At 38.3% G+C, this 26,829-nt stretch overlaps 2 protein-coding genes across 4 annotated transcripts in view; one reads left to right on the forward strand and one right to left on the reverse strand.

The window, feature by feature from the left end:
- The first annotated feature begins 828 nt into the window (after positions 1-828).
- On the forward strand, positions 829-7,418 carry ETFBKMT (electron transfer flavoprotein subunit beta lysine methyltransferase). Of its 2 annotated transcripts, none has more exons than XM_080811442.1 (5): positions 829-988; positions 2,036-2,173; positions 2,731-3,171; positions 5,117-5,247; positions 6,441-7,418. In XM_080811442.1, the coding sequence occupies exons 3-5, from the start codon at positions 2,843-2,845 to the stop codon at positions 6,782-6,784; spliced, it is 804 nt and encodes a 267-aa protein (XP_080667568.1). In that variant the 5' UTR covers positions 829-988; positions 2,036-2,173; positions 2,731-2,842; the 3' UTR covers positions 6,785-7,418. The 2 variants fall into 2 exon arrangements, with proteins under 2 accessions (XP_080667568.1, XP_080667569.1); XM_080811443.1 differs by having other exon boundaries at positions 888-1,065.
- Positions 7,419-8,550: 1,132 nt separating this feature from the next.
- The window catches only part of AMN1 (antagonist of mitotic exit network 1 homolog), a 65,598-nt gene continuing 47,319 nt past the window's right edge, over positions 8,551-26,829 (reverse strand). For both annotated transcript variants that reach the window (XM_080812209.1, XM_080812210.1), the window contains exons 6-7: positions 22,884-22,995; positions 8,551-9,462 (exon numbers count right to left, since the gene is read on the reverse strand). In XM_080812209.1, the coding sequence (XP_080668335.1) occupies positions 9,389-9,462; positions 22,884-22,995 (186 nt within the window). In that variant the 3' untranslated portion in view covers positions 8,551-9,388. The remainder of the gene's footprint in view (positions 9,463-22,883; positions 22,996-26,829) is intronic.

A 26,829-nucleotide genomic window follows, 5' to 3' on the forward strand; every position in this document is an offset into this window, starting at 1 on the left:
CCGGACCCACGCTGAGGGGAGCTCCCCTGGGGCAGAATTCAGGAAGGAGATCGGGCTGGACATCAGGCTCTGGGTTAGTGGGCAGCAGTGGGTGCCGAAGATGGGGGTGGCCTTGGGTGTCCATGCAGCTTTCTCCAGCTCTGAGGGTTTTGCACAGCTCCAAAAGGCACGGTTTCTTCCTGGGTGGCAGGCGGAGTCCTGGGGTGTGGCTCAGGGGTCCCCAAACTGGAGGGCTTGGGAGCCAGGCCTCCGGAGGGAAGACTTTTAACCTGAAGAATATAAATAGAGGATGTGCTCCAGAAGAAATCTATTTCCATGGATAATTACAGCATAATATGAACTAGGTGTGATAGTGAGGAATTCAGCAAAGTCTGTTGTTAAAATTCTCTCCCTGTCCTATTGTTTCTGTGTGGCCCAGTAAACATTTATACCTTTTCATCTTCTGTGCCTTACTTTCCTTCCCTTTGATGTCCCAAACTCCCTTCTCCTTAGTTCAGGGTGACATGTAAACCTTTTACTTTTCTATTTTTGCATCTCTCCCACACGTGGCCTTCCCACAGGTACAAGATCCAATTTGGTTTTCTTCTGTTGATGTGTTTCATGTCAATTGAATTCTAAGAGCAGCTGGAAGAAGCTTTGAAGGATGGAGGAAGGGAAGAGAAACATTTTTCCTCTCCAACAAGTGACTGGCAAAAGCAGACGCTCCACAGTTTGGATCTCGCAGAAATCAGAGTTTGATGCTCCCTTGCTTCCAGAGCGAGGTCGGGGCGCCGCCTCTTCTGAAGGCCCTGCCCCTTTAAGAAAAGCAGGAAAAGGCCGAGGGAGGCTGCTGGGAAGGAGGGCGGGGTGCGCGGTCCACGCTCGGCACCCGGAGTCGCGCGCAGCCTGTCGGGTGGGGGGAACTCGGCGCACCAGGTGAGATTCTGAAGAATGCCGGGAAAGACGCTAAAAGGCGAGCGCTTCGCTGGGCCGCTGTTAGGCCAGCCTGGTAAGGACAAAAGGACGACTGTGCCTGCCCCTTTAAGACCGAGTCCCGTTCTCCTCGGAGGGAAATAAAGTGGTCAGGTACACTTTGGGAACTTAACCTTTTTAACCCCTCTTCTTTCCTTAACAATTAATAACAGATACGTAGTGTCCCCCGCATAGTCACGTTCACAAAGGATGCTCCATTGGTGCTGGGGTGGAAGGGGGAGGCGCCGGTGTAGACGACCTGACGTTCCAAACCAAAATCACCTCCTGTTTGCCGTGCTGTGTTTACAAGCCTCGGCTAGTGCGATTCAAGGGCTGACCCAACGCTTCCTAACAGAATGAGTCCAGAGAGAAGAGGCGGTTAGAGACCCTGGGATCCCGAGGGCACAATGGGGAGATGACACCCAGTGCAGGTCTACCCTGAGCTCGTACACAAGTGGCCTGGCAGGCGTTTTAGCCTGCCCTGTGTTCTGATATTTTAATTGATCGCTTTTGTTTACAAGTGGGGGTTTATGTGTGAAGCCCTGTATTATCTTGAGAAACTGGAAGATCTGGCAGCGTGTTCTTTTACCTGGAAGCAGTTTCCTGGCCCCTTTGCACTGCTCAGAAACAGTCTCCAGGTCGCCACAGCCCCTCTGTTATAACCAGCGGCACCACTCAGGGTCACCAGTCCGGCCCTCTGGTAGGCGTTTGAGTTTGGGGCGCCTACTGTAATATTTGGGCGGATGGGTACAGGACTATTTAAAACATTGATGCAGAACAGTTCAGAGGTCCCAAAAAACTGGGCATGTAGTTTGTGTTTAAACTGCTGTTTCTTATTCTTTCTTATTCTTATCAAGGCATTTTTCTATTGGAGCAAGCCTTTTCGGCCGAGGCTTGGTAAAGATGAGTCATCGGAGGTAGTTACAGGAGGATATTTGCGAGTTGGTATACTTTTATGACAATTAAGTCCATAAAGTTTTAAGAAAAATTCTGAATTTTGATTACATTGATGTTTTATGCTACAACAGCCGTTACTGAAAGAGTGTACTCAGTATAACTTGTATATCTTTGTCCACAATTATAGTTTGGTAACCTCCACAACTCTTGGCAAGACTTCATAAAGGCAAGAACCGTGTTTGCCCTGGTAACAGCTCTACCTCACCGCTAGAATCTAAGCGTCCCAAAGATGGAGACTTATTTTGCTCACAGTGCCTGCTTAAAGGTAAGTGATTTATTGAATGTGTTAAAGAACTTTATTTTGTGTGTGTGTGAAAGAACTTTAAACCTTATTTTATGTAACTGGCATGTTCCGGAGGTTTTCTCTCAAAATCAAATGCTTGTATGTTTATTGTTCTAAATTATTAAAAGGCCTTTGTGAAAATACTTCCTTTTAAATTTTTTTTAAAGATTTATTTATTTATTTATTTATTTGACAGAGATTACAAGTAGACAGAGAGGCAGCAGAGAGAGAGAGAGGAAGGGAAGCAGGCTCCCTGCTGAGCAGAGAGCCCAGATGCGGGTCTTAATCCCAGGACCCTGGGATCATGACCTGAGCTGAAGGCAGAGGCTTTAACCCACTGAGCCACCCAGGTGCCCCAAAATACTTCCTTTTAAAAGGTTGGATTTTCCTAAGTTGATGCACCAATATTTCCATCTGAAATGGACTTGCACTTGTGAATCATCTGCTACAGAGCTTATACTGTAATATTTTCTTCCTATGTAATGGGATTTGGAAGTGTCAGTGAACCTTGGAATTTTCAGTATTATTTCTGTTTTTAGAGACCCACAGATTCCAGTTGAGATTACTGTGGCAGCCAGACCCTTCCTTCCTCAGGAGGAGCAGCAGCTCTTATCAACAGCCACGTTGACAGAACCTGTGTTTTGGAAAAGGATGATGGCTTCGAGCCTAGGTTGGAGAACATTTGCACCATTTCACATGAACCGCCGTGGTGTCTTTCTGAATGCTGTGAGAAGCAATGGTCTTTCCTCATTTCCCTGGGGCCATTCCCCTTGGAGAGGAACTGGAAGCTTTTTGGACCCCAAGATGAAAGCTTTCCTGGAAGAGAACACCGAAGTCACCAGCAGTGGCAGCCTCACCCCTGAAATCCAGTTGCGGCTTTTGACGCCCAGATGCAAGTTCTGGTGGCAAAAAGCTGACCTGTGGCCCTACAGCGAGCCTTACTGGGCAATCTACTGGCCAGGAGGCCAGGCCCTGTCTAGGTATTTCCCTATCTGAAATGGGAAGCTTTAAGGCCCAAACAGATCCTGTTTTCTTCAGATTCTTTTTTCAGCCCCTTCCAGCTCTGCATTCTCTTTGCTCCTCACAAAAACAAAACAAAACAAACAAACAAACAAAAAAACAGTGAAACCCCCAAATTCTTGTTTTCTTAATTTGGAGCAATGTAAGCACACTCCAGGCTTATCAATGTATTTCCCCAAATATAGTTCTCTCTCTAAGAGAAACCCTAGGATCGGCTGTCAAGACCCTAGATATTATGAATGATCTGGAAATTTCACACTATTCTCTGGTTCATGGTTCATAAGGTATGGCCAGTGCAGTTTCTTAAAGCCCCAGTCCTTCAGCTCTCCTAGTTTAATCTCATAAATGTTGTTACTCGAGCTTTACACTCCATCCCTCCCTGGAGGCTCACTTCTTTCAATTACCCAAAAAACAAGAGATGTGAGTGAGTGGGTCCCACAAGGATTCCCTCTTCTCTAGTGACTTAGTGACATCTCAATTGAACTCTGGACTTGAATCTGCATTTTCCTTTTTTTTTTCAAGTAAGCTCTATGCCCATCGTGGGGCTTGAACTCACAACCCTGAGACCAAGAGTTGCATGCTGTACAAACTGAGCCAGCCAAGTGTGCCCTGAATCTGCATTGTTAAGGTCTCCTCTTCCACCACCCCCCCAACCCCCACACTGCAGAAATGTTCTTTCGGACATTCTCTCATACATCACACTATGCTTTTTATTAAAACACAACTGCTGAGACAAAGGCAAGAGCTTTTAGCATTTCAGTCTGGTTTTTGCTCTTAGATTGTTTAATGATTAAACTTGCTTATACCTTCAGCCTATTGACCTCTGAAATTAAATGGATAAGCACTTCTCATTTGCAGGAGTGGGATGACCTAACAGAATTAATGTTGTATATAGTTTAAATGCAAAATAAATAAATGCATATGTAGAGCTGTTTAGAGAATCCTGAAGATTGGAAAGCTTTCTAGGTGTTATCAAACAATTCTGATTTTCTGGTAGTTGCCAAATTTTCAAGCTATGTTCACTTACATCATACCTTGAAAATATTGACATTTTCAGTGACGTCTATTAAAGTGATTGTTTGTCAACTTCAAATAAAAATACAATCAAATTCCTTAACAGACTGAATCAAAGGTCACAAGTTGGTACACCCACAGATGTGTTTCGTTTGGCCTTTACTTGTAAACTTAAAATGAAAAATCAGTTGCTAACATTTAAAACTTGGGAAGTTTAAAAAAAACAAGAAATAAAAATAAACTTGGGAAATTTCATGTAATGTCTGATCTTGAAAAAACAGAAGTATCTGATTAACACAGGATTTCTACATGGCAGCAGTGAGCTAAAGATGGGTAGCAGCTTTCCACTTAGACAGCCATGTACACGCCTACTTTGCCATAATCCCTGATATTCTTCATTTTTCAGTAGTAAGGTCAAGTGTTGGTTGATATATATTATTTCAGGGTTTCTTATCCATCTTCAGTGTTTGATAACTGTTTGACCTCGGTCCAAATTGATTGAACTGGACTTCGTACCTTACCAGAGAGGTCATTATAACTCAACATAAACTATAGGTAAAACCACTCTATGATGGACAATCAATTTTGAATTTTGAATTTTGAATCTAGTTTACTGAATCCTTATTATAGCAGTATTTTGTTAGTCTATATTGTAGGTGCTTGACTGTTTCAGGATCATAATAAGTGTTCAGTATTTTAAAAAGACATTTTTGGGGGGATTGCCTGGTTGACTGAGTCATTAGAGCTTGTGACTTTTGAACTCAGGGTCGTGAGTTCAACCCCTATGTTGGGCATAGAGCTTAAAAAAAAAAAAAAAAAGATTTTCCTTTTTTAATACCTCCTGCTGACCTTCTATCTCAGATAGTGTTCTTTGCTTTCTTTCCAAATTAGGTATCTTTTGGATAATCCTGATGTTGTTAGAGGAAAGTCTGTGTTAGATCTTGGGAGTGGATGTGGAGCTACAGCTATTGCTGCCAAGATGAGTGGGGCATCAAGGATCTTGGCCAACGACATAGACCCTAGTAAGGATCTCATATTTAAAAATATTTAAAGCTCATCTTTATTTTCTTCCAGGATAAATATCTATGGATGCCTCAACATGATAGCTTATTTCCATGCATATTTTGTCATCAGATATTGTGAACTTATGTTCAGTGGGACATAATCTGTGAAGACCCTGTGGGTCCTGAATTGAAGTACATATTTCTTTTTTTTTTTTTTAATATTTTATTTATTTGCCAGAGAGAGAGAGAGAGAGAGTACACACAAGCAGGCAGAGAGGCAGGCAGATGCAGCAAGAGAAGCAGGCTCCCTGCCGAGCAAGGAACCCGTTGCGGGACTTGATCCCAGAACTCTGGGATCATGACCTGAGCCGAAGGCAGCAGCTTAACCAACTGAGCCATCCAGGCATCCCTGAAGTGCATATTTCTTGAGAGGATTTGTATTTATGTCTGTTGGATAGCCCAAAGTGTACCAAGCTGGGAGCACTTACTGTTAATTTCTGGGCAAGGGATTTCCTGAAATATGTAGGTTGTATATATTTGACCCAAAACCCAAGTGAAGATAGGCCTTGTGTTTTGAGGGTGATTTTATTCCATTAAAACCCAAGTTGAGACAAGTCAGTTTTAATTTTATCTGATTTTCTTTTAATTGTCAATTTTACTGAGGATCTAGCTTTTATTCTTATTTTATTTTATTTATTTATTGGGGGGGGTGTGGGTGGAGAGGGGTAGAGGAAGAGGGAGAGAGAGAATCTTAAGCAGGCTCCACACCCAGCATGTGAGCCTAGTGCAGGGCTCGATCTCACAACTCTGAGATCATGACCTGAGCTGAAATCAAGAGTCAGACTCAATGGACTGAGCCACTCCGGTGCCCCAAGATCCTTATTTTATACAGGGGACTCAGGTTGCTCAAGTCCAAGACCTGTTTCCCTAGACAGCTATAATAAACCAAACCTCTTGGTTATTAGATCAGCAAATATTCCTTGAAACCTCCACATTTCTAGGTGTTTTGTATTGTTTGTTTTGTTTTTAGGATATCCACTCATATATTTGAAAATTGCAGTAAATAGTTTATGTTGGTAGATACTTCTTTACCTAAAAAACAACTTTCAATAAAAGGGAAAAAATATTGTTAGATTTTCTAAATAACTTAAATTAATAATAGGGGATTAAAACTGCCTAGCATAAACCAATTCATTATGTGCTTTTTAAAGTTGCAGGAATGGCTATCATACTGAATTGTGAGTTGAACCAACTGAACCCTTTTCCCATTTTAACCAAAAACATTTTGGATTTGGAACAAGAAAAGTGGGACCTTGTTGTGCTTGGAGATATGTTTTATGATGAAGACCTTGCAGACAGTCTTCATCAATGGCTGAAGAATTGCTTTTGGACCCACAGAACTCAAGTACTGATTGGTGACCCTGGACGACCCCAGTTTAGTGGACATAGCATTCAACATCAACTGCACAAAGTGGTAGAATATTCACTTCCAGAGCCTACCAGGAGGGAAAACAATGGGTTGACAACAAGCACAGTATGGGATTTTCAGCCTTGAGTTGTCCAAGTGCTTCCAAGTGTGAATATAACTATGTTTGGGTTTAACGCTAAAAGACCCTCCAGCTTAAAGCATGTATATCTTGTTTCCAAAATATTAAGTCATAAGTTTTGTCAGCCTTTGTCATGTAACTCGTTCTGCATTATGCCAAATATGCAAATCTCTACCTGACAGTTTTCTACTTTTACTGCTATAGGAATAGAATTCTAGAAGGCAGTACCAAAATGGTAGCAACATGTAACTTAAGTAGTAGAGAAGAATGAGAAAGAAAATGAAAAAGCGAAGTCTGTTTCTGTAGTTGAGAATAACTATATGATGGATCTTCAAATTAGACACAATACAAAATAGAGAAGAGTACTGTATTTCAAAAACAATGACCTGTAAAGATCAGAGCTGCATTTAGTGTGCTACAGAGTATGTGGGCTTTGGAGTCAGGCAACTCTGTCACTTTCTAGTTGGGACTTTAGGCCAGTTAAGCTCTCTGAACTTTAATTTCTTCATCTATAAAACTGTAACAAACTTAAGAAACCTCACCTCAAGGCTATTTTATTAAATGAAAGAATAAAGTGCCTCATACAGTACTTGGTACACAACAGGACCTCAACTGACAGTCGTGGATAAAAATAAAGATTTTAAAATAAATAAATAAATAAATAAATAAAATAAAGATTTTAGAATTTCCCAGTGATACCATGACACTTTTTGATGCTTCTTTATGGTTCACTAAGGTTAGCTAGAAATTGGTTATGCTACCACTACATGGTCCAGGTTGTCAGGATCTTATATATCAGTAAAAACCCTATGACATAAATGAGAATGTGAAGAAGAATATGTATAGCATACCACTATTTATAGAGGAATATATAAAAAAATGTATGTATGTACCCACATATGTATATATATATACACACAAATACAATACATATTTGTTTGCAACATACATAGCATATCCCTGAAAAGATAAATAAGTAATTGCTAACTGTGGTTGTCTTCTGGGAGGGTACCAGATACCTGGGAGACTGGGGTGGGAGGTCTCCGGGTTTTACCTTTGGGTCTTATGATTCTGTACTATAGATTTTTTATTCTCTAATTTAAAACTAAACACCAGCGTTATATGTGTTACAAGTGAAATATAAAATGCAGCCTTTCTAATGTTCTTTCTTATGTTTTGAAACACTGCTTTGGAGATGTTCATAACATGTGCATTATATACAAACTTTCTAATAACGTGTGCATGCCATTGGGATTATGGTACCAGGGAAATGTGATCAGAGTTATAGTCATCCAGTGGAAATGTGGAGAAAGCAGTTAAGGGCAAGTTGTTGCTTAGATAGGAAAATAGGATAATTTGATGGGAGTTTGGGAGCCCAGCTCTGGAGGATTTGGAGATTGTTGAACTTGGAAGTCAGAGTTTATTTCAGCCCAGTGAAACAACTTTTGTGCATCTAATTTCCATTGGTATGTTGGCTCTTAAATGTGATCAACCTAAATTTTGATTCAGACTTGGTTAAAATTAATAGAATTAAAGGTTACAATGGCATTGGATGATATTTGAGAGGAAAAAGTTTTGTTGACAGTATCCTTTGAAAATTCAGAGTGCTCTGCTGGTTATTGCACTTCCCAGCAAGATAAGAGTAAATTATACTCTGGAGCACTGTGGAAGTCAACTTGATGAGACAAAGAGATTTACGTTTAAGTCTAAATATCTACAAACCCTGTTTTTGTTATCCTCTTTTGGTGATTTATTAGGAGGGTACAAGGTCTTTGAGATATCCAAATGTTACTTAAGATATTTTATTTTTTTAAAAGATTTTATTTATTTGACAGAGAGAGACACAGAGAGGGGGAACACAAGCAAGGGGAGTGGGAGAGCGAGAAGCAGGTTTCCCACTGAGCAGGGAGCTGGATGCAGGCCTTGATCCCGGACCCCAGGAATCTTGACCTGAGCTGAAGGCAGCTGATTAACGACTGAGCCACCCAGGTGCCCATTACCTAAGATATTTTAAAATCTCCCCTGTATATAATGGTGAGCCTTGAATGACTTCATAGTGGTGCGTATAGAGACTCCCCGGCCCCAGCCCCTTCCCCTCACCTACTCCCCATTGCTCCTGCTAGGGCAGAAGAAAAGACCAAATGGCCATCCCATTTGGTTAAGATAACAACTCATCGCTCTGCTGAGGCAGCATTTAAATACTTAAGGAAAGTAGGAGCCAGAAAATAACTAGGAAGGTAATTACGCTTTTAGAGATACTAAGAATTCTCCCAATGGTTATTCATACTGGTAAATTTCTCTTATGGCAGCTCAACTAGGTAGGTAGGAGAAGGAAATCTCCAGGAAAAACTGGTAATTTAAAACTTTGTTATTTAAGAAACAAACACAATACTCCCCTCCTGCCCCCCCACCCCAATACATCAGAGGGCATGCTAGGCTTACCCTGTCAAAAACAATGACTCCACAAACAAACAGGATAATAGCACTATTAAATGTTTAAGGGTCTGTTAACTTCAAAGCAAAAAGCACATTATCTGAAAGCCAATCTCTAAGACCATTGTTTCCTGGGAATGTAGTATAAAGATCCTCACTTTGAAAAGCTTCAATAAGCATCAGTAAACAGTCCATGTCACTTGCTTTAGTTTGTTTGGGCCTACTAATTGCTCCAGGACTTCTCGTGAATGATCTACAAAAGAAAACAAAGACAATATATTAACTCACAATAATCAAAGATATTTAATTTGTTCTCATGTATAAACTAGGGATGATAACTATGATACCTCATAGGGTTATTGAAAAGATTAAAGGGGATGATATATAAAGAACAGTAACTTAAAACATTTAATTAGTGGTAACCCTCATTATCAGTTGCAGTGTACATATCATAATAATACTTGAAATTAGGCATTCATCATTTTCTCTGTAATTTTGTCTTAATTTCACCAGCCAGAGATTAAAGCTATAATGTCACCATTAACCTGTGTATAAATTTTCCCAGGGTCCTGGCAGGCAACAGACACACTAACATGGTGTGCTTGAGCAGGGATTAACAAAGCAACTGGGTACAAAGGAGTGAGCAGGATTAAAGAAAGCCAATAGATGTGATAAGACAATTTGGGAAGCAGCAACATACCCAAAATGGTTAAGGGGAGGGAGCAATTACTAGAATAGGACAACTTGACCTAGAGGTAAACATTTTCCATGTCACACAATACTATTATAAAGCATGATTTTTAATAGATAAGTAAAACATGAATTCATTATAATTTAACCAATCCATATTATTGGACTTTTAGATGGTTCTCAATTATTCTCAATTCTCAATGTATAGTAGTGATTTATATGGTTTACATTTCTTTTGCAAAGTCAATTTTATAATGTCTTTTAAAAAATACAAGTTAAAGGGGGGCCTGGGTGGCTCAGTGGGTTAAAGCCTCTGCCTTCAGCTCAGGTCATGATCCCAGGGTCCTGAGATCGAGCCCCACATCAGGCTCTCTGCTCAGCAGGGAGCCTGCCTCCCACCCCCTCTTCTCTGCCTGCCTCTCTGCCTACTTGTGATCTCTGTCTATCAAATAAACAAATAAAATTTTTTTAAAAAAATGAGTTAAAGCAAAAATACTGATAAAATGTTACTACTTTAAAAATTATTCATAAGTTTACTAAACTTGTTTAATAGAAACAGCCTATGTTGTGTATACAACAGAACTCCAAACTAGTCTTGGAAATTTTCTAGTTTAGTGGTTGTTAGAGTTATAGATTTCTCAAACCAATAGAAAAAAAAAGTGGGTCCAACATACAGTTTCTAAATTTTATTTTTTAATTTTTTAAATATTTAAATATTTATTCGAGAGAGGGAGAGTGAACACAAGCAGGGGAGGAGCAAAGGGAGAAGCAGACTCCCCACTGAGCAGGGAGCCTGATGTGCAGCTCTGATCCCAGGACCCTAGAATCATGACCTGAACCGAGGGCAGATGCTTAAATGACTGAGCCACCCAGGCACCCTCTAAATTTTATTTTAAACAAACCAAAAAGAAGCCCAAATACCAAGACTTAGTGCAAACAAGAGAACCAGAGTATGTGAAAATGAAAAGGTATTATACTTAAAAAAACAAAAGTTTACATCAGCAGCTAATTTTTCAAAAATAGCAGCTCATAAGAGAAAAAGTGCAGTTTTATTGCCATAAAAATATCATTTATTATAAAGGAAATCCATTATATAGGAAATCTAGATTAAAGACAGGTTTCAAATACATTGAAAGTAAAAGCATGGACAAAGTTATATCATGAAAACAGTAACTATAACAAAGCTGGAGTGGCTTTACTAATAGCAGATATGGAGAGTACTTCCCAACTTATTCTGTGAGACCAGTATTACCCTGATGCTAAAGCCAAATGAAGACATCACACATACACAAAACTATAGACCAACATCATTAATGAATATATACTCAAAAATCCTCAACAATACACTAGCAAATCAAATCTAGCAATATATTAAAAAAACTTGTGTGCCATGATCAACTGGGATTTATCCCAGGAATGAAAGTTTGGTTTAACATCTGAAAAATCAACCAATGTAATACACTTTATTAGTCTCCTATTGCTACTGTAATAAATTACTACAATCTTAGTGATTTAAAGCAATACAAATTTATTATTGTATAGTTTGGAGGTCAGAATTCCAAATTAGGCCTCATTGGGCTAATCTGGATCAGCACTTCTTTTTGGAGGCTCAAGGGAGAGAATTCACCTCCTTGACTTTTCCAGCTTCTAGGGGCCACCACATTCCTTGCATGCCTCCATATTCAAAATGAGCAACAGTGGACAGAGTCCTTCTCATGCTGCCAACTCTATGATTCTCCTTCCCCCTGCTTCCTTCCCTTATAAAGACCCTTATAATTACCCTGGGCCCACGTGGATAATCAGGATAATGTCCCTATTTTAAAGTCCACTGATCAGCAACTTTAGTTCCATTTGCAGCCTTGTGGAATGTAACATACTCAGGTTCTGGGCATTAAAATGTGGACATCTTTGGTTGGGGGTACTATTCTGCCTATGACATATACCATATCAATAGAATAAAGGACAAAAAAACACATGATCATCTCAATCGACACAGAAAAAGCATTTGACAATACTTGTGTAAAAACATTCAACAAACTAGGAATAGAAGGGAATTTCTTCAACCTTATATGAAAGAACTAAAGTTCATATTTAATGATGAAAGACTAATGTTTTCCTCCTAAGATGAGAAACAGGCAAGGATGTCGTCGTCTTCTTCTTCTTCTTCTTCTTCTCCTTCTTCTTCTTCTTCTTCTTCTTCTTTTCTTCTTCTTCTTCTTCTCCTTCTTTAAGATTATTTATTTATTAGAGAACACGCATGCACACACACACAAGCAGGATGGGTAGGGGCAGAGGGAGATGGAGAAGCAGATTTCCCGCTGAGCAGGGAGCCAGACCCCAGGACCCTGGGATCATGACCTGAGCTGAAGGCAGCTACTTAACTGGCTGAGCCACCCAGGTGTCCCTATTCTTCCCCCTCTTCTATTCAGCATTGCACTGAAGGTTTCAGCCAAGGAAATTTAGGAAGGAAAAGAAATAAATGATACTCGTGTCGGAAGGAAAGAAGTAAACCTATTTTTATTTGTACATTATGTAATTCATACAGAATGTCCTGTATAATTACAGAACGTCTTAAGGGATCCACTAAGAAATTAAAACTAGTAAATGAGTTCAGCAAGGTTGCACAGTACAGGATCAATATACAAAAATCAAATATATTTGTATACACTAGCAATGAACAATCCAAAAATTAAATTAAGAAAAGAATTTCATTTATATTACCATCAAAAATAATAAAATACTTAGGGATAAATTTAACAAAAGTGAAAAACTTAGTCTGAAAACTACAAAACAATGTTAAAAGAAATTCGAGATCTAAATAAGTGGAATCAGAATATAGTACTAACATGACAATACTCTCTAAATTGATTGCAGATTCAATGCAATCTCTCCCAGAATCCCAGTTGTCTCTCTCTCTTTTTTTTTTTAGAAATTGACAAGATGATCCTAATATGTATATGGGAATTTAAGAGACCCGGAACAACAAATACAATTTTAAAAAGAAAAATTAAATTGGGAACTTATACTTCCCAATTTCATTTTGGTTGGTGGTTGGTGTTTTTAAATTCTTCTGGCATTTTTACTGATTATGAACATGTTATCAAACATACATACATATCTGTTTTCTGACTGCATTTGTGTCACCTTCTATAGAAATTTATTATTATACATAAATAGGATGACATTTTTCCCTCCAGTAAACCATACAGTATATTTTTAGGTAATTTTGAAATTTTGATGCTAGATGGCAGTATTACATTACTCAAAGTCTGCCCAGGCATCTTTTTCTGGAGAAAACAGAGTATTTAGGATTATGACTTTGAAAAGTAGGAATAATCAATGCCTGTGAGTTTATTATGCTATAAAGAGAAACTGTGGATTCTCTAAGTGTTTAGTGATCCCTTGCCAGAACACTGTAGAAACTGTAGGGAAGGAAAAATAATTTTCCTTCTATCCTTCTGAGTTCTTGGCTGAGATCCCCCTATAATAAAAGATAGATTAACCAGAGAAAAACAGTTTATCAATATGTATACTTCATGTATGCATGAGAGATACCCGGGGAAAATGAGTAAACTCCCTGAGATGGCCCTAGCCACTACCTTAAATACCAACTTCAGCTAAAGACAAAAGAAAGATGTTGGGGGGGGTGGGGTTGGGAAGGGATCAAATTGTAGGAGGTTATTAGAAAAAGCACAGTAAAAAGTAAAGGTATGGTTTTCTATACAGATTTGTGTCGGTGTCTCTGTTGTTATTGTTAAGATTCTCTTGTGATTTAGAGTTGCCCTTTTTTTCCTAGCATAGAAAGGGAGATAGTTAAAAATGGAGATTTTTCTTCATAAATGCAAATTTCTCTTATAAAAGGGTAACTTCTGCTCCTTATTCAGAGCTTTCCTAGAGTCTGCTGTTTCTCAAAAATAATCAGCTCAAAAAAATCCTTATCCTGAAGAAGCATATTGGGGTGGCATATTCTACCACCCTTCTGAACACAGACTCTCAAGATTGAAAAAGACTCAAAAAGTCATCAGTACAAATCACACTTCTGTTGCTTGATGTCACTTTTCTATTTCCCTCTTTTTTTTTTTTGACAGAGAGAGATCACAAGTAGGCAGAGAGGCAGGCGGGGGTGGGGGGGTGTGGGAAGCAGGCTCCCTGCTGAGCAGAGTGCCCATTGAGATGCAGGGCTCCATCCCAGGACCCTGAGATCATGACCTAACCCACTGAGCCACCCAGATGCCCCCCCTCCCTTTTCTAGTAATAGTTAAGCCACTTGACACCAAGGCACAGGAAATTGCTTCGCTGGGGAAAGAATTAGAGATTGTGGATCTGGTGACTTAAGTTTTTACTTGAGTTCTAGTACCAAGTATTTCCACTTAAGGTCATTCTCTCTTCTCTTATCCTTAAAACAAGGGTGTTGTGTAGATGAAGTCTAAAGAAGATTTTACCATCTCTCAATATCTATGATTAATATAGACAGAGACCACTTTAAGGGCTTTTAGAGCACCAAGAAAAAGAAGAAATTGTGGGAAATAGAAATTAACTAACTTTTTCAAATGATCAAGGAAAATGTAATTTAGATATTTTTGTAGAATACACAGTGAAAAAACTAAGCCTGGCAGATTCTTACAAACAATGGTCAAAGTTCCAATGCTTCATTACAGTGTCTAGAACAAAGAAGTTCTGTGGCACAGAGTCAGTAATGAATGAATAAATAATGATGAGGAAACAAATGATATAGGAATTAGAAAAAGTAAAATACAAAATAATAAAAAGAGTTGTCCTTTAAGCAAGGAATAAACTTTAATTAAAGGAAACTCTGAAGCAAACTACTTGGGTCTTAAAATACATTTGTTTTGGGCTCTAAGTGGAAAATCTTGACATATTTACAATCTAGGGGTCTAAGTAAAGAACCTCCTTGTATAGTAATCAGGCTGAAACAAATCCTCACATAAACTAAAATTTGGATCCATTCAATCAAAAGGGGCAGATTTCCTGTTGGTTTTTCCTGCCTTTCAGTGTAAAACGTAAATTAAATCTAGTGCTGTCTAACTGCTTTATTGTCCTTCTAAAATCTAAACCTCCGTGCCCATAAATACTGTGAAACATGTATAGATAATTATGAGAAACTGAAATGTATGTCTGTTGTAGAAGATTAGTAAAGGTGTGTGAGCTGAACTTAGTGATAATCATTGCAGGCATAACTGAATTTAAAAGAATTTAACAAGTTGTAAAATTATTTTCCTGCTTCTGTAACATCTAGAAAAAGTATATTATGTCAAAGAACAAAATTCAGCCAAGTAAATTATAGGCTTTATTAATTGATTCATGAATCAGGCAGCACCCCATCTAGCAAGCAGAGGAAGCTCTAAGGAGTTGTACAGAATTGAAGATTTTTATAGGAAGAAGAGTAGGGCAAGAAGTTATTAGCAAAAAAAAAGTAGGGATTGGCTCAGTCAAGGTCACCTTCTCGTAGAGGGAAAGGCAAAGGGTCCTATCAGGTGGATTACCTCACCTTTCTTTGGGGGGGATGAGGAGGGCTCATGTGACAGATCACCTCATTGGTGTTTATCAGGAAGTTTTGCATTGATTGTCTTAAAATTTCACTCCTTGGAGAAACTGAAACTTCAGTTAAGTCTAAGTTTGCTGCACTGGGGCAGGTGACTCTACCTTGGACCTGCAGTTTTCTTTCTAAGAAATTAGACTTTACAATATCTTAAATAGCAGTTTAGTTTTTATTTTCTTTCCTGCAGAAATAAAATCAGGTGTTTCAAATAGTTTCAAGACATGATTTATAATGTGGAGTTCTGTTTATAGTCCAACTTTAAGGTCAAGAAATTAAAAAAAAACACTTAGAATTATAATAGAGAAGATAAACCTATTACTTAGGGACCTTGAGGGGAAACTATAGTAACACTGTCAATTTGGGGGTCAGATTGCTTTGAGGATGATTATAATTGAACATATGTACAAAAATTTTTATATTATTATAATTGAACATAATGTACACATATTTTTGTATTATATTATAACTGAACATACTTATGTACATATATTTTTATGGGAAGTAAATCATACTATTTTATATAGTCATATATAAGCAACCACATAAATATATAAGCAGGAGGAAAAATGTTACATAAGTTATCAAAAGAAGAAAAAACTTTCATTTACTGGGCCAACCTGCTAAATGAAACCATTTATTTCTTTGGAGAAGAAATGAATAAAAATTAAATATAAGGTGAATATATAACCCCATTTTATTTTCATTTAATGATGGTAGCAAAAGCATACAATGGTAGTTGTATACTTCTCCCAGGAAAGGAGGAAGAGTAGAAATGATCTGGGTAGTTGAAAAACTTCAGCTTCTTCTCTTTATGAACCTTTATTAATAAAGCGATCATATATGAACTCTTTTGGATTGTTATCAGATCTCCCAATTTTATGACTCACAATTATACACAAGGGCAAGTTGAGGTCCATAAAATGTTCTGTGCTAAAAAATTGGGGGGAAATGCTTAGAAAAGTTTCTTAGCTATAATATTTCTCAGACCCTTTGATAAATTAACATTCATTATAGCAGTATGCTGCATTTCTCAAACTTTTTGGATACACAAATGTTTTTAGTTCTGGGGTGTCTGGGTGGCTCAGTCGGTTAAGCATTGGGCTCTTGGTTTTACCTCAGGTCTTGATCTCAGGGTCAGAAGATTGCACCCTGTATTGAGCTCCAAGCTCAGTGTGGAGTCAGCTTGAGATTCTTTCCATCTCCCTCTCCCTTGGGCCACCCCCAGCTCTTGCATACTCTCTCTCTAAAATAAACAAATAAATAAAATCTTTCTTTTTTAAAAAAAGCCACTTTTAGTTCTATGCTATTGTTGGAGAAGAAAAATTTCCCTCTATCCTTTAAGATTCTTCTGGCTGCTTATTGAATTAAATAGGAGATAGACTAACAGGAGAAAATCAAATTTAATTTGCATGTATGGAGGTCTTATAGATATGGTATCTAAGAAGTGACCGAGACAGACAGCTTTTATACTTTTTAGACAGAGAAACAAATTTTTGATGACCTGACTGGTCAAAGAAAACTTATGTTTGAGAGCTTTAATTAATAAGGAATTCTAAACAGAATTGAGGCTGTGGTAGTAAATTAGTAAAAATAATAACAGTTGCTTATATAAACTTCTTAGGCCCTGAATTCTCCATCTCTGATGATAAGGATGTCTTTCTAGCTCCTGGTGCAGGGAGGGTACCAGTCACATGGGAGATTTGTTTCCTAGTTTTGGGAGACCAAAGAAGGTCAGAGTGTTCTTGCATTGGCTGTTTCTTAATTAACATTAATTCAAAATAATAAAAATACTCCATGGCATATTTTGGGGGTGGCCTGCCCTAAGCTCCAACACTCCAATACCTCTGGTATTTTCTAGAACATCATATGATGTCACTATAGTTAAGGGATTTCAGGGCAGAGGAAGGAAAAAGATACGACCACAAGGTGGCAGTAGGACACAAGAAGCTTTATTTGGGCAGCACTTTGACAGATTTGCTTTCAGAAGTCCCTCACAACATGATACCTTCCAAAGACAACAATGTGTGTTTGGGCGGGGCACTACTGAGAAGGAAAAGAGGGTAAAGGAATTCCCAGAGGACTGGAGAGGAAGTTTGTGTGCCATGATGTTGCTGCTTAGCATCAAGATAAAGGAGTCTCTAGGTCAGAGAGCTCCAAAGGGTAAGAGTGGCTTGAGTGCAGTTTTTCAGGGTATGCAAAACAGGCAGCTGTAGATAGCTAAAACTCTGCTTCTTTAGGCTGCATTGAAAATCACTGACTGGGGCGCCTGGGTGGCTCAGTGGGTTAAAGCCTCTGCCTTTGGCTCAGGTCATGATCCTAGGGTCCTGGGATTGAGTCCCACATTGGGCTCTCTGCTCAGCAGGGAGCCTGCTTCCCCCTCTCTCTCTGCCTGCCTCTCTGCCTACTTGTGAGTGGTCTCTCTGCCAAATAAATAAATAAAATCTTAAAAAAAAGAAAAGAAAAGAAAAAAAAATCGCTGACTGAATTAAGATTTAGATGTTTGTGGGCTTTTTGAACTAATAGTCCCAATATGCTATCAAGAAATAAACTACATAGGGGTGCCTGGGTGGCTCAGTTGGTTAGGAGGTGTCTGCCTTCAGCTCAGGTCATGATCCTGGGGTCCTGGATTCGAGCCCCTTGCATCTCCCTCTATTGCCTTCCCTGCTTATGCTCTCTCCCTCTCTCTCAAATAAAATCTTAAAAAAGTAAGGAAGAAAGAAAGAAAGAAAGAAACTACATAGAAGCCATCTTTGATTCATTTACATAGCAGTAACAGTTGCTAATTGCTGGCCTAGATAATCTTCTAGGTCAAAACTACTGTTATTCTGTTCCAAGTATTTTGAACTCCTGTCATCTTAAGGTGTACTTTCACTTCTAGTAAAGCCACATGAAAATATAAGAAGTGATCTGAAAGGGATAATGTGTTCCTGCTCTAACTGCTAAAGTTAACTGATAATTGTTCTTTACTATAAAGCAATGGTTCTCAAAGTGTGGTCTATAGATCCTACAGTCTAAAACCCTTTTAGGGTTGTGAGCTAGGATAGTCACTTTATTCATGGAACATTATTTTTACTTGAAAGGACAGCTGACAACCAAAGGTTGTTCAGACTTGGGTACTTATCAGACTATTTCTTTTTTTTTTTTTAATAAATTAATCAACATAGAGTGTATTATTAGTTTCAGAGGTAGAATTTAGTGATTCATCAGTTTCATGTAACAACCACTGCACATTACATCAAGTGCCCTCCTTAATGTCCATCACCCAGTTACCCTGTCTCCCCACCCACTTCCTAGCCAGCACAGATTATTCCTGAAAAAGAGCAAAATGAGCCTGTTACTTCAAATAATTCTTTTAAAGATTTTATTTATTTATTTGACAGAGAGATAGAGAGCACAAGTAGGCAGAGTGGCAGGCAGAGGGAGAGGGAGAAGCAGCCTCTCCACTGAGCAGGGAGCCCAATGTGGGGCTCAATCCCAGGACCCTTGGATCATAACCCGAGCAGAAGGCAGCCGCTTAACCGACTGAGCCACCCAAGGTGCCCCAGCCTATCACTTCAAAGAAAACAAATGTCAGAGTTTGTTGCCAATGATAAAATTTTAGCTTTCAAATGGATTTTGGAAAATTTGTAGCTGCCATTATGAACTTGACAACTATCCAATGGTCATATTAACAAATGTGATTTTTTTTTTTTTTTGCTATAATAAAATTTGCCGACATTGGAAGATCCATATTGCTAAGGGAACCAATATTTTCCAAACTACCAATGCGTGACATTGCAAAATCACGTATGGGTAAAAGATCTGATCAAAATACAAGACAGGGGGCGCCTGGGTGGCTCAGCGGGTTAAAGCCTCTGCCTTCGGCTCAGGTCATGATCCCAGGGTCTTGGGATCGAGCCCCATGTCGGGCTCTCTGCTCAGCAGGGAGCCTGCTTCCTCCTCTCTCTCTCTCTGCCTGCTTCTCTGCCTACTTGTGATTTCTGACTGTCAAATAAATAAATAAAATCTTAAAAAAAAAAAAAAAATACAAGACAGACCAGTGGACTGTAATGTGAGTGTATAAAAATTTTATTGATATATTTTCATCTTCCACACTGCAACTAACCTTTAAGAAATGACCACTTACTGAGTTTGGGGGTAATATCAAAGAAGAGTGTCCACTGGGTAACCAGAAAGATAATGAAGGTAAAATTAGCAAAGGTTGATTTTATAATATGTTGCCACCCAAGGTGTCCTGAGACAAATATAACAGAACATTAAAATAGGACTATTTCAGCTAAGGTTCCAGGACTAGAGGTACCAGCTACTCTCTTATTCCAGTGAGATTCAAGACCACCTGTATATGACTTGCAAATGCTTGGCTGAAATCTGATTTTGGAATCCATGGCACTTCATCCATTCAAAGATACAAAAGTGTTACAGTGAGAAGGGACAAAGAGTTGGAAGTTGAAGAAAGGATTTCTTTGAAGACAGTTCTGGAAAGAGGATTGGAGGTGCTTGCTTTTCCATTCAAGCCTAGTGAAAGGAAACTCTAAGGAGATCAGTTGGAGAGTATGATATGTCCCTTGGAGCTTGGGGGACACAGGATGCTAATATCAGACCCACATCTGAGAAAACTAAAGGGTAAAAGGCTATGGCAAGAGTCTCTGAAGCTAAAGAGAAGATTGAGGTTGGGACGTACCTGCACTGTCATTGCCTAAAGTATGTGTTTCCTGTGGTCATATGAGGGCTGCTAAGGGGTTGCCTTATATTTTGCTCAAGAAAGCAACCCAGCTAAGTTAGGAAACATGAGCAGAAAGAGACTGAAGGTATATTGCTGCATGCCTGGGGACAGAAGAAGAAAATAATAGCTACTAACTAGAAGAGACATGCTGGCTTGAATCAAGAGAACTACAGATAGGTGGTATATGCAATGATGAGGGGCTGGTAGGAAGTAGACCCTGAAGAACCCCAAAAGTGCCCCACTGCTGAGAGAGGACGGATCAGCTCACCCATAGGGCCTGGAGTGCTGACACCTGATCACAGTAGGATTGGCCAAGACTTTCCCTTCCAGTACCTCTGTTCCTCTGTTAGTACAGTCCCAACCTGTACTAACATTGGTGGGATCAGAAACCATATGGGAAAGCTGGGGAAGGAAGAAGAGAAGTGAGGAATGGTAAAATACAGAAACCAACAACGTCCCCTTACCCACTGCAGCCAAATCTGAGCTGAGTGGAGGGAGCAAAAGCTTTAACTTGAGCTTGTTTGGAGTACTGCATGGACCTAAGACATTTTAATTACTGAAATGAGAGGTTTCAGTGACATGGAATGGCAAGACATTTTAATTACCTGAGAACGATAAGTCAGCGGCACCTGAGATTTTATCTGGCAGTAGGGAAAAATTAGCCTCTTCACAGCAGATTTGTAATAAAGTAGTGTGAAGAAAATAGAATCACTTTACAAGTACCCCTTGCTTGTTCAGTATATTGATCAAATGCACACATAGCTCAGTGGATAGATTTACACACCTTGATTGGCATTCTGGAAAGATTATCAAAGATTGCTCTTATTACATTCTATATACTGTGGTCTCCTCTAACTTAAAATAAGAGCCTACTGGTTAGAATACAATTTTCTGCCTTGTTTGATGACCAGGGAACCTCTGTTGGCCTTCTTACAAACCCCAGGATAATGTATGCCAGTACCAATCCCCTGCACTCAGTCCTATGACTTTTTCTTGTTCTAAGTGATTTTCTTTAAATTATTATTACTAATTTTAATAGATAAAACCATCCAATGATAGAAAATTCAAAAGATACAAAGGGTGTATAGTACAGGGTTTTTCCTACTCTTGTCCCTGAACAACTTTCCTTGGAGGTAAGTACTGTTAAAAGTTTCTAATGTCCTTTATGGCTTTAGTTTTTTGAGAAATGTCTTGGCTCAAAAGATTTAGTCTTCATAATAGATGTCACTGATACCAAATACATTGTATACTTGGTTTACATTAACAGTTCAAACATAAGAAAGAACAGAGGTTGTTAAAAGGACTTCTAGGATCATAACTCAGCCTAGAGGAGTAACTGTTTAGACTGTAATCAGAGAAATGAGCTGGAAGGACTGGGCATCAGTGCTGACTTACAAGTGAGGTACAGGTTATACTGTGGCACATGGCCACTGCAGGCATAATACAAAAATGTGGTTTCAGGACACAGTTGTATATAGTATCATGGCTCTTTTTTCCCCACAATAATATAGTATTTTATTCATTATTTTATATAAATTATGACACAAAAATGATATTTTTACAATTTTAAAATTTATGTTCTTATATATTACAATTATCTGTCTATTGGATTTTGTAAGTAATAAAATATTTTTAAAGGTAAAATCTTTTCTTTTACTATCTTTAGTGGTCCTTCCTTTCATTCTTTCTTCCTTCCTTTCCCTCTCCCTTCCCCCCTCCCTCCCCTCTTTTTATTTCTCCTTCCTTCCTTTCTTTTTAAAGTAGGCTCCACACCCAGCATGGAGTCCAACACAGGGCTTGAACTCACAACCCTGAGATCAAGACTTAAGCTGAGATAAGAGTTGGATACTTAACGAACTGAGCCACCCAGATGTCCTTTTTTCTTTAAAAAAATTTTTTTCTGAGTATAGTTGATACGCAATATTATATTAGTTTCAGGTATACAATATAGTGATTCAACATCTATGTTATGCTATCCTCACCACAAATGTAGCTACCATCTGTCACCAAACAACAATATCATTGGTTATATTCCCTATGCAGTACCTTTTATTTCTAGTATCATGGCTCTTACACAGAACAAATGGGCTGTGACTACTTTGTTCTCCTTCAGTGAAGTATCATATTAGCTTAAGAATCCAAATTGTTCTCAATATGTTATGCTATGCTCACCACAAATGCAGCTACCACCTGTTACCATACAACATCATTGGCTATATTCCCTATGCTGCACTTTTTATTTCCAGTATCATGTCTCTTATGCAGGTCAAATGGGCTGTGACTACTTTGTTCTCCTTCAGTGAAGTATGTATCACATTAGCCGAAGAGTCCAAATTGGTCTGAATCTCAATGGCTATAGTTTGATGAGATTAGAGCCAACAGGTCATTTAGCATATTTAATAGATGTAATAGTATAAGCCTGATTTTTTTTTTTGTCTATGTAAAACATCATGTTTAATATCAAGACCACTACCATCATCATCATGACTAGCATTTATTGAGTTGTCACTATGGGCTAGCCACCATATAAGGTGCTGTCAGATAATTATCATGACTAAGCTTATGAGGTAGGTACTGCTAATATATCCATCTTCCAGATGAGGAAACTGAACAATGGAATGGGTTGAATAGTTTACTTAAGATCACACGGTTACTAAAAGATGAAGCCAGCATTTGAACCCACCCAGTCTATTATACTAACCTGTTATTAGGGGGCATCCATGGAAGAGTAATATACGTATCTGAGGACAGCAAGTGAGGACAGCTTCTACAGCCTCATCAGTCAGATTCACACAGTGTCCCATATGAATCTCCTATTTAAAAATAAAGAAAGGATAGTCAAAAGAAAAAACAGATTTGTGATGACAGCATGAAAAAGCATGGGCAATACTTTGATACAAAAAGAACTAGGGGTGCCTGGCTGGCTCAGTTGGAGGAGCATGAGACTCTTGATCTTGAGGTCATGGGTTTGAGCCCCATGTTGGGTGTAGAGATTACTCAAATAAATAACTTAAAAAACAACAAACTGGGGTGCCTGGGTGGGTCAGTCAGTTAAGCATCTGCCTTCAGCTCAGAGTCCTGGGGTCAAGCCCCACGTTGTCAGGCTCTCTGCTCAGTGGGGAGGTCTGCTTCTTCCCCTTCCTCTCCCTCTGTGCTCATGATGTCTTTCTCTCTCTCTCAAATAAATAAATAAAAACATCTTTAAAAAACAACAACAAACAAAAAGAACCAAATTATCTATTTGCAAGAAACATTCTATAGAGGACTAATCAAAAGTATGCAATAATTTGTAAAGTAGAGATGATTTAAAATTTAAGCCCCCAACCATTTTATAAAGCAATATGGCAAAATCTATTAAAACTGAAAATAAGTATATCCCAGAACCCAGCAGTTCTAATTGAAAATGTATACTATACAGAGAGTAACTCTTGTATATATACCCAAGGAAACAATTTATAAATGTGCTCATTTTAATATTATTTATAAGAGTTAAAAAGTGGACAATGGGTAAACAAATGGTAGTTTATTAATGAAACAGATGAAACAGTTAAAATGAAAAATATCTACTTGTATTAATAGACATAAATCTCAAATAGTACAGTCATATCTTTTAAAGCTAAATGTGTACTTACTATATGACCCAGCAATCCAATTCCTAGGTGTTTTTTTTTTTATTAAGATTTTATTTATTTACTTGACAGAGAGAAATACAGCAAGAGGGGAAACACAAGCAGGGGGAGTGGAAGAGGGAGAAGCAGGCTTCCTGCTGAGCAGGGAGGCCTGATGGGGGGCTCGATCCCAGGACCCTAGGATCATGACCTGAAGGCAGACACTTAACGACTGAGCCACCCAGTAAACACCCATCCCTAGGTATTTACCCAAGAAAAATAAAAATGTACATCTACACAAAGACTTGTATGCAATTTTTTAAAAAGATTTTATATATTTATTTGACAGAGAGAGAGATCACAAGTAGGCAGAGAGGCAGGCAAAGAGAGAGGGGGAAGCAGGCTCCCTGCTGAGCAGAGAGCCCGATGCGGAGCTCAATCCCAGGATGTTGGGATCATGACCTGAGCCAAAGGCAGAGACTTTAACCCACTGAGCTACCCAGGTACCCCTTGTATGCAAATTTTTACAGTAGTATTCATAACAGTCCAAAATTAGAACCACCCAACTGTCCATCAAATGGGGAATGTCTGAACAAACTGTGTTATATCCACACTATGGAATATTACTCAGCAAAACAAACAAATAAATAAAAGGAATGAAATACTAACACATGCAACATGAATGAATCTCGAAAACATTGTGCTAAGTGAAAGAAGTAAAAGAAAAAAGTAAAAACCAAAAAACCTGCGCATTGCATGACTCCATTTCTAGAATGAAATTCTAGAAACTTTAAAACCATAATGACAAGGAGGCCTAGGTAGCTCTGTTCGTTAAGCGGCTGCCTTCAGCTCAGGTTGTGATCCCAGGGTCCTGGGATTGAGTCCCGCGTGTGGCTCCTGGCTCAGCAGAGAGCCTGCTTCTCCCTCCCACTCTGCTTGATGCTCCCCTGCTTGTACTCTCTCTCTCTGTGTCAAATGAATAAATAAAATCTTTAAAAAAAAAAAAAGCTATAATGACAAAGTAAATCACTGGTTGCCTGGGGATGGAGGCAGGCAGGGAACTGACTGCAAAGGGATGGGAGAAAACATCGTAGGGTGATGGAAATGTTTTATACCTAATTGTGGTGGCAGTTAAAGGCTGTATAACAATTACCAAAATTCATCAAACTGTACACTTAAAATGGGTAAACTTTATTGCATGCAAATTATATCTTAATAAAGCTTGAAAATTAAACATAATTTTGAATGAAAAGCAAACTGTAATAGAACACATATATTATAAAACTATTATGTGAAAGTTTAAAACATAAGACAACACTTCATCTTGTTTTATGAATCTCTATCTCTATGTGTTTATCCATATATAGGTAAAGTATGCAAACATACATGGGAAAATACACAGGTGTCTTTAGAACATGGTTACTTTGAAGGAGGAAAGGGAGAAGAAATGTGCGGGGAGCTTTACATGTAACATATAATTTTTAACAAAGAACTGAAATAAGTACAGAAAATGTTACAATTTAAGCAGCTGGTCCACAGCTTTGTGTTATATTACTTTCTGTTCTTTTTCATATGTTAGAGATATTATATACCCCTCATTTGATGGTCTAATTTGGAATCCTTCTGCACTGGTGGTGGGAATGTAAAATGGTACAGCCACTGTGATAACAGTTCCTTAAAAAATTAAACATAGCATTACCGTATAATCCAGCTATTTCACTTCTAGGTATATATCCAAAGAATTGAAAGCAGGAACTGGAACAGACTTTTGTATGCCTATGCTCATAGCAGGAGTATTCATGATAGTAAAAAGGTAGAAACAAATATTGAAAGATGAATGGATAAACAAAATGTTTATGTATATACATACAGACACACAAGCATGTACATATAAACATACTTATATAAACATATATACATATGTGCATATATATATGAATACAACATATTATACACAATGAAATATTATACAGCTATAAAAGGAATGAAATTTAAAAAAAAAGATTTTATTTACTTATTTGAGAGAGAAAGAGAGAACTCAAGCCAGGAAGAGGGGTAGAGGGAGAGGCAGACTCCCCATTGAGCAGGGAGCCTGACACAGTACTCTATCCCAGGACCCTGAGACCATGACCTGAGCTAAACGCAGACACTTAACCAACTGAGCCACCCAGGCACCCCAGGAATGAAATTCTGATACATGCAGCAACACAGATAAACCTTGAGAACATTATGCTAAATGACATTAAGTCAGAAAAAGACAAATATTGTATGATCAATTTCTATGAGTTATCTAGAATAAGAAAATTCATAGAGACAGAAAGTAGAACAGAAAAAAAAGAAGGAAAGAAAGTAGAACAGAGGTAGCTAAAGGCTGAGGGGAAGGGAAAATGCGGAGATATTCTTTCATGGGTAACGAGTTTCAGTGCAGGATGAGGAAAAGTTCTGGAGAGGATTATGGCTATGGCTGCACAACAATGTGAATGTACTTAATTCCACTGAATTGTACACAAAAATGGTTAAAGTGGTAAGTTCTGTGTTATGTATATGGGACCATAATAAAAGACATTTTAAGAATTCTGGAAGTAAGATTTATCTAATAGTTGACATATATATTTATGGTATTAATATTTTTCCTCCTGAAAAGTTGATATGAAGTTGGTTATACATAGCATAATCAATCTATCTCACAAATAAAGGAAACCTGAGTATATTGAAAACTCATAAAAACTGAGGAAAAAACCATCTTGTTATAAATTGGCAAACATGTCCTATGATATAAATTGACAAAGGCTACAGACAAAGAAATACAATTTGAGAACAGATGGAAGGAATAGTGTTGAACATTTAAAATATATTAAGGCATAAAAAAAGATTCAATGCCTCAAACTGGGGTCTTGGCAAAATTGTGAATTCACAACATAACCTTCACGGGAACCAATTTTACAATATGAATTTAGAACCATTAAAGTAGCCATACCTATTGATCCACTTGTTCTGTTTTTTTGAGTTTATTACAGCAATGGAAGAAAAAAGAATAAA

Source organism: Martes martes (assembly GCF_963455335.1).
Source record: "Martes martes genome assembly, chromosome: 8".
NCBI classification, from domain to species: Eukaryota; Metazoa; Chordata; class Mammalia; order Carnivora; family Mustelidae; genus Martes; species Martes martes.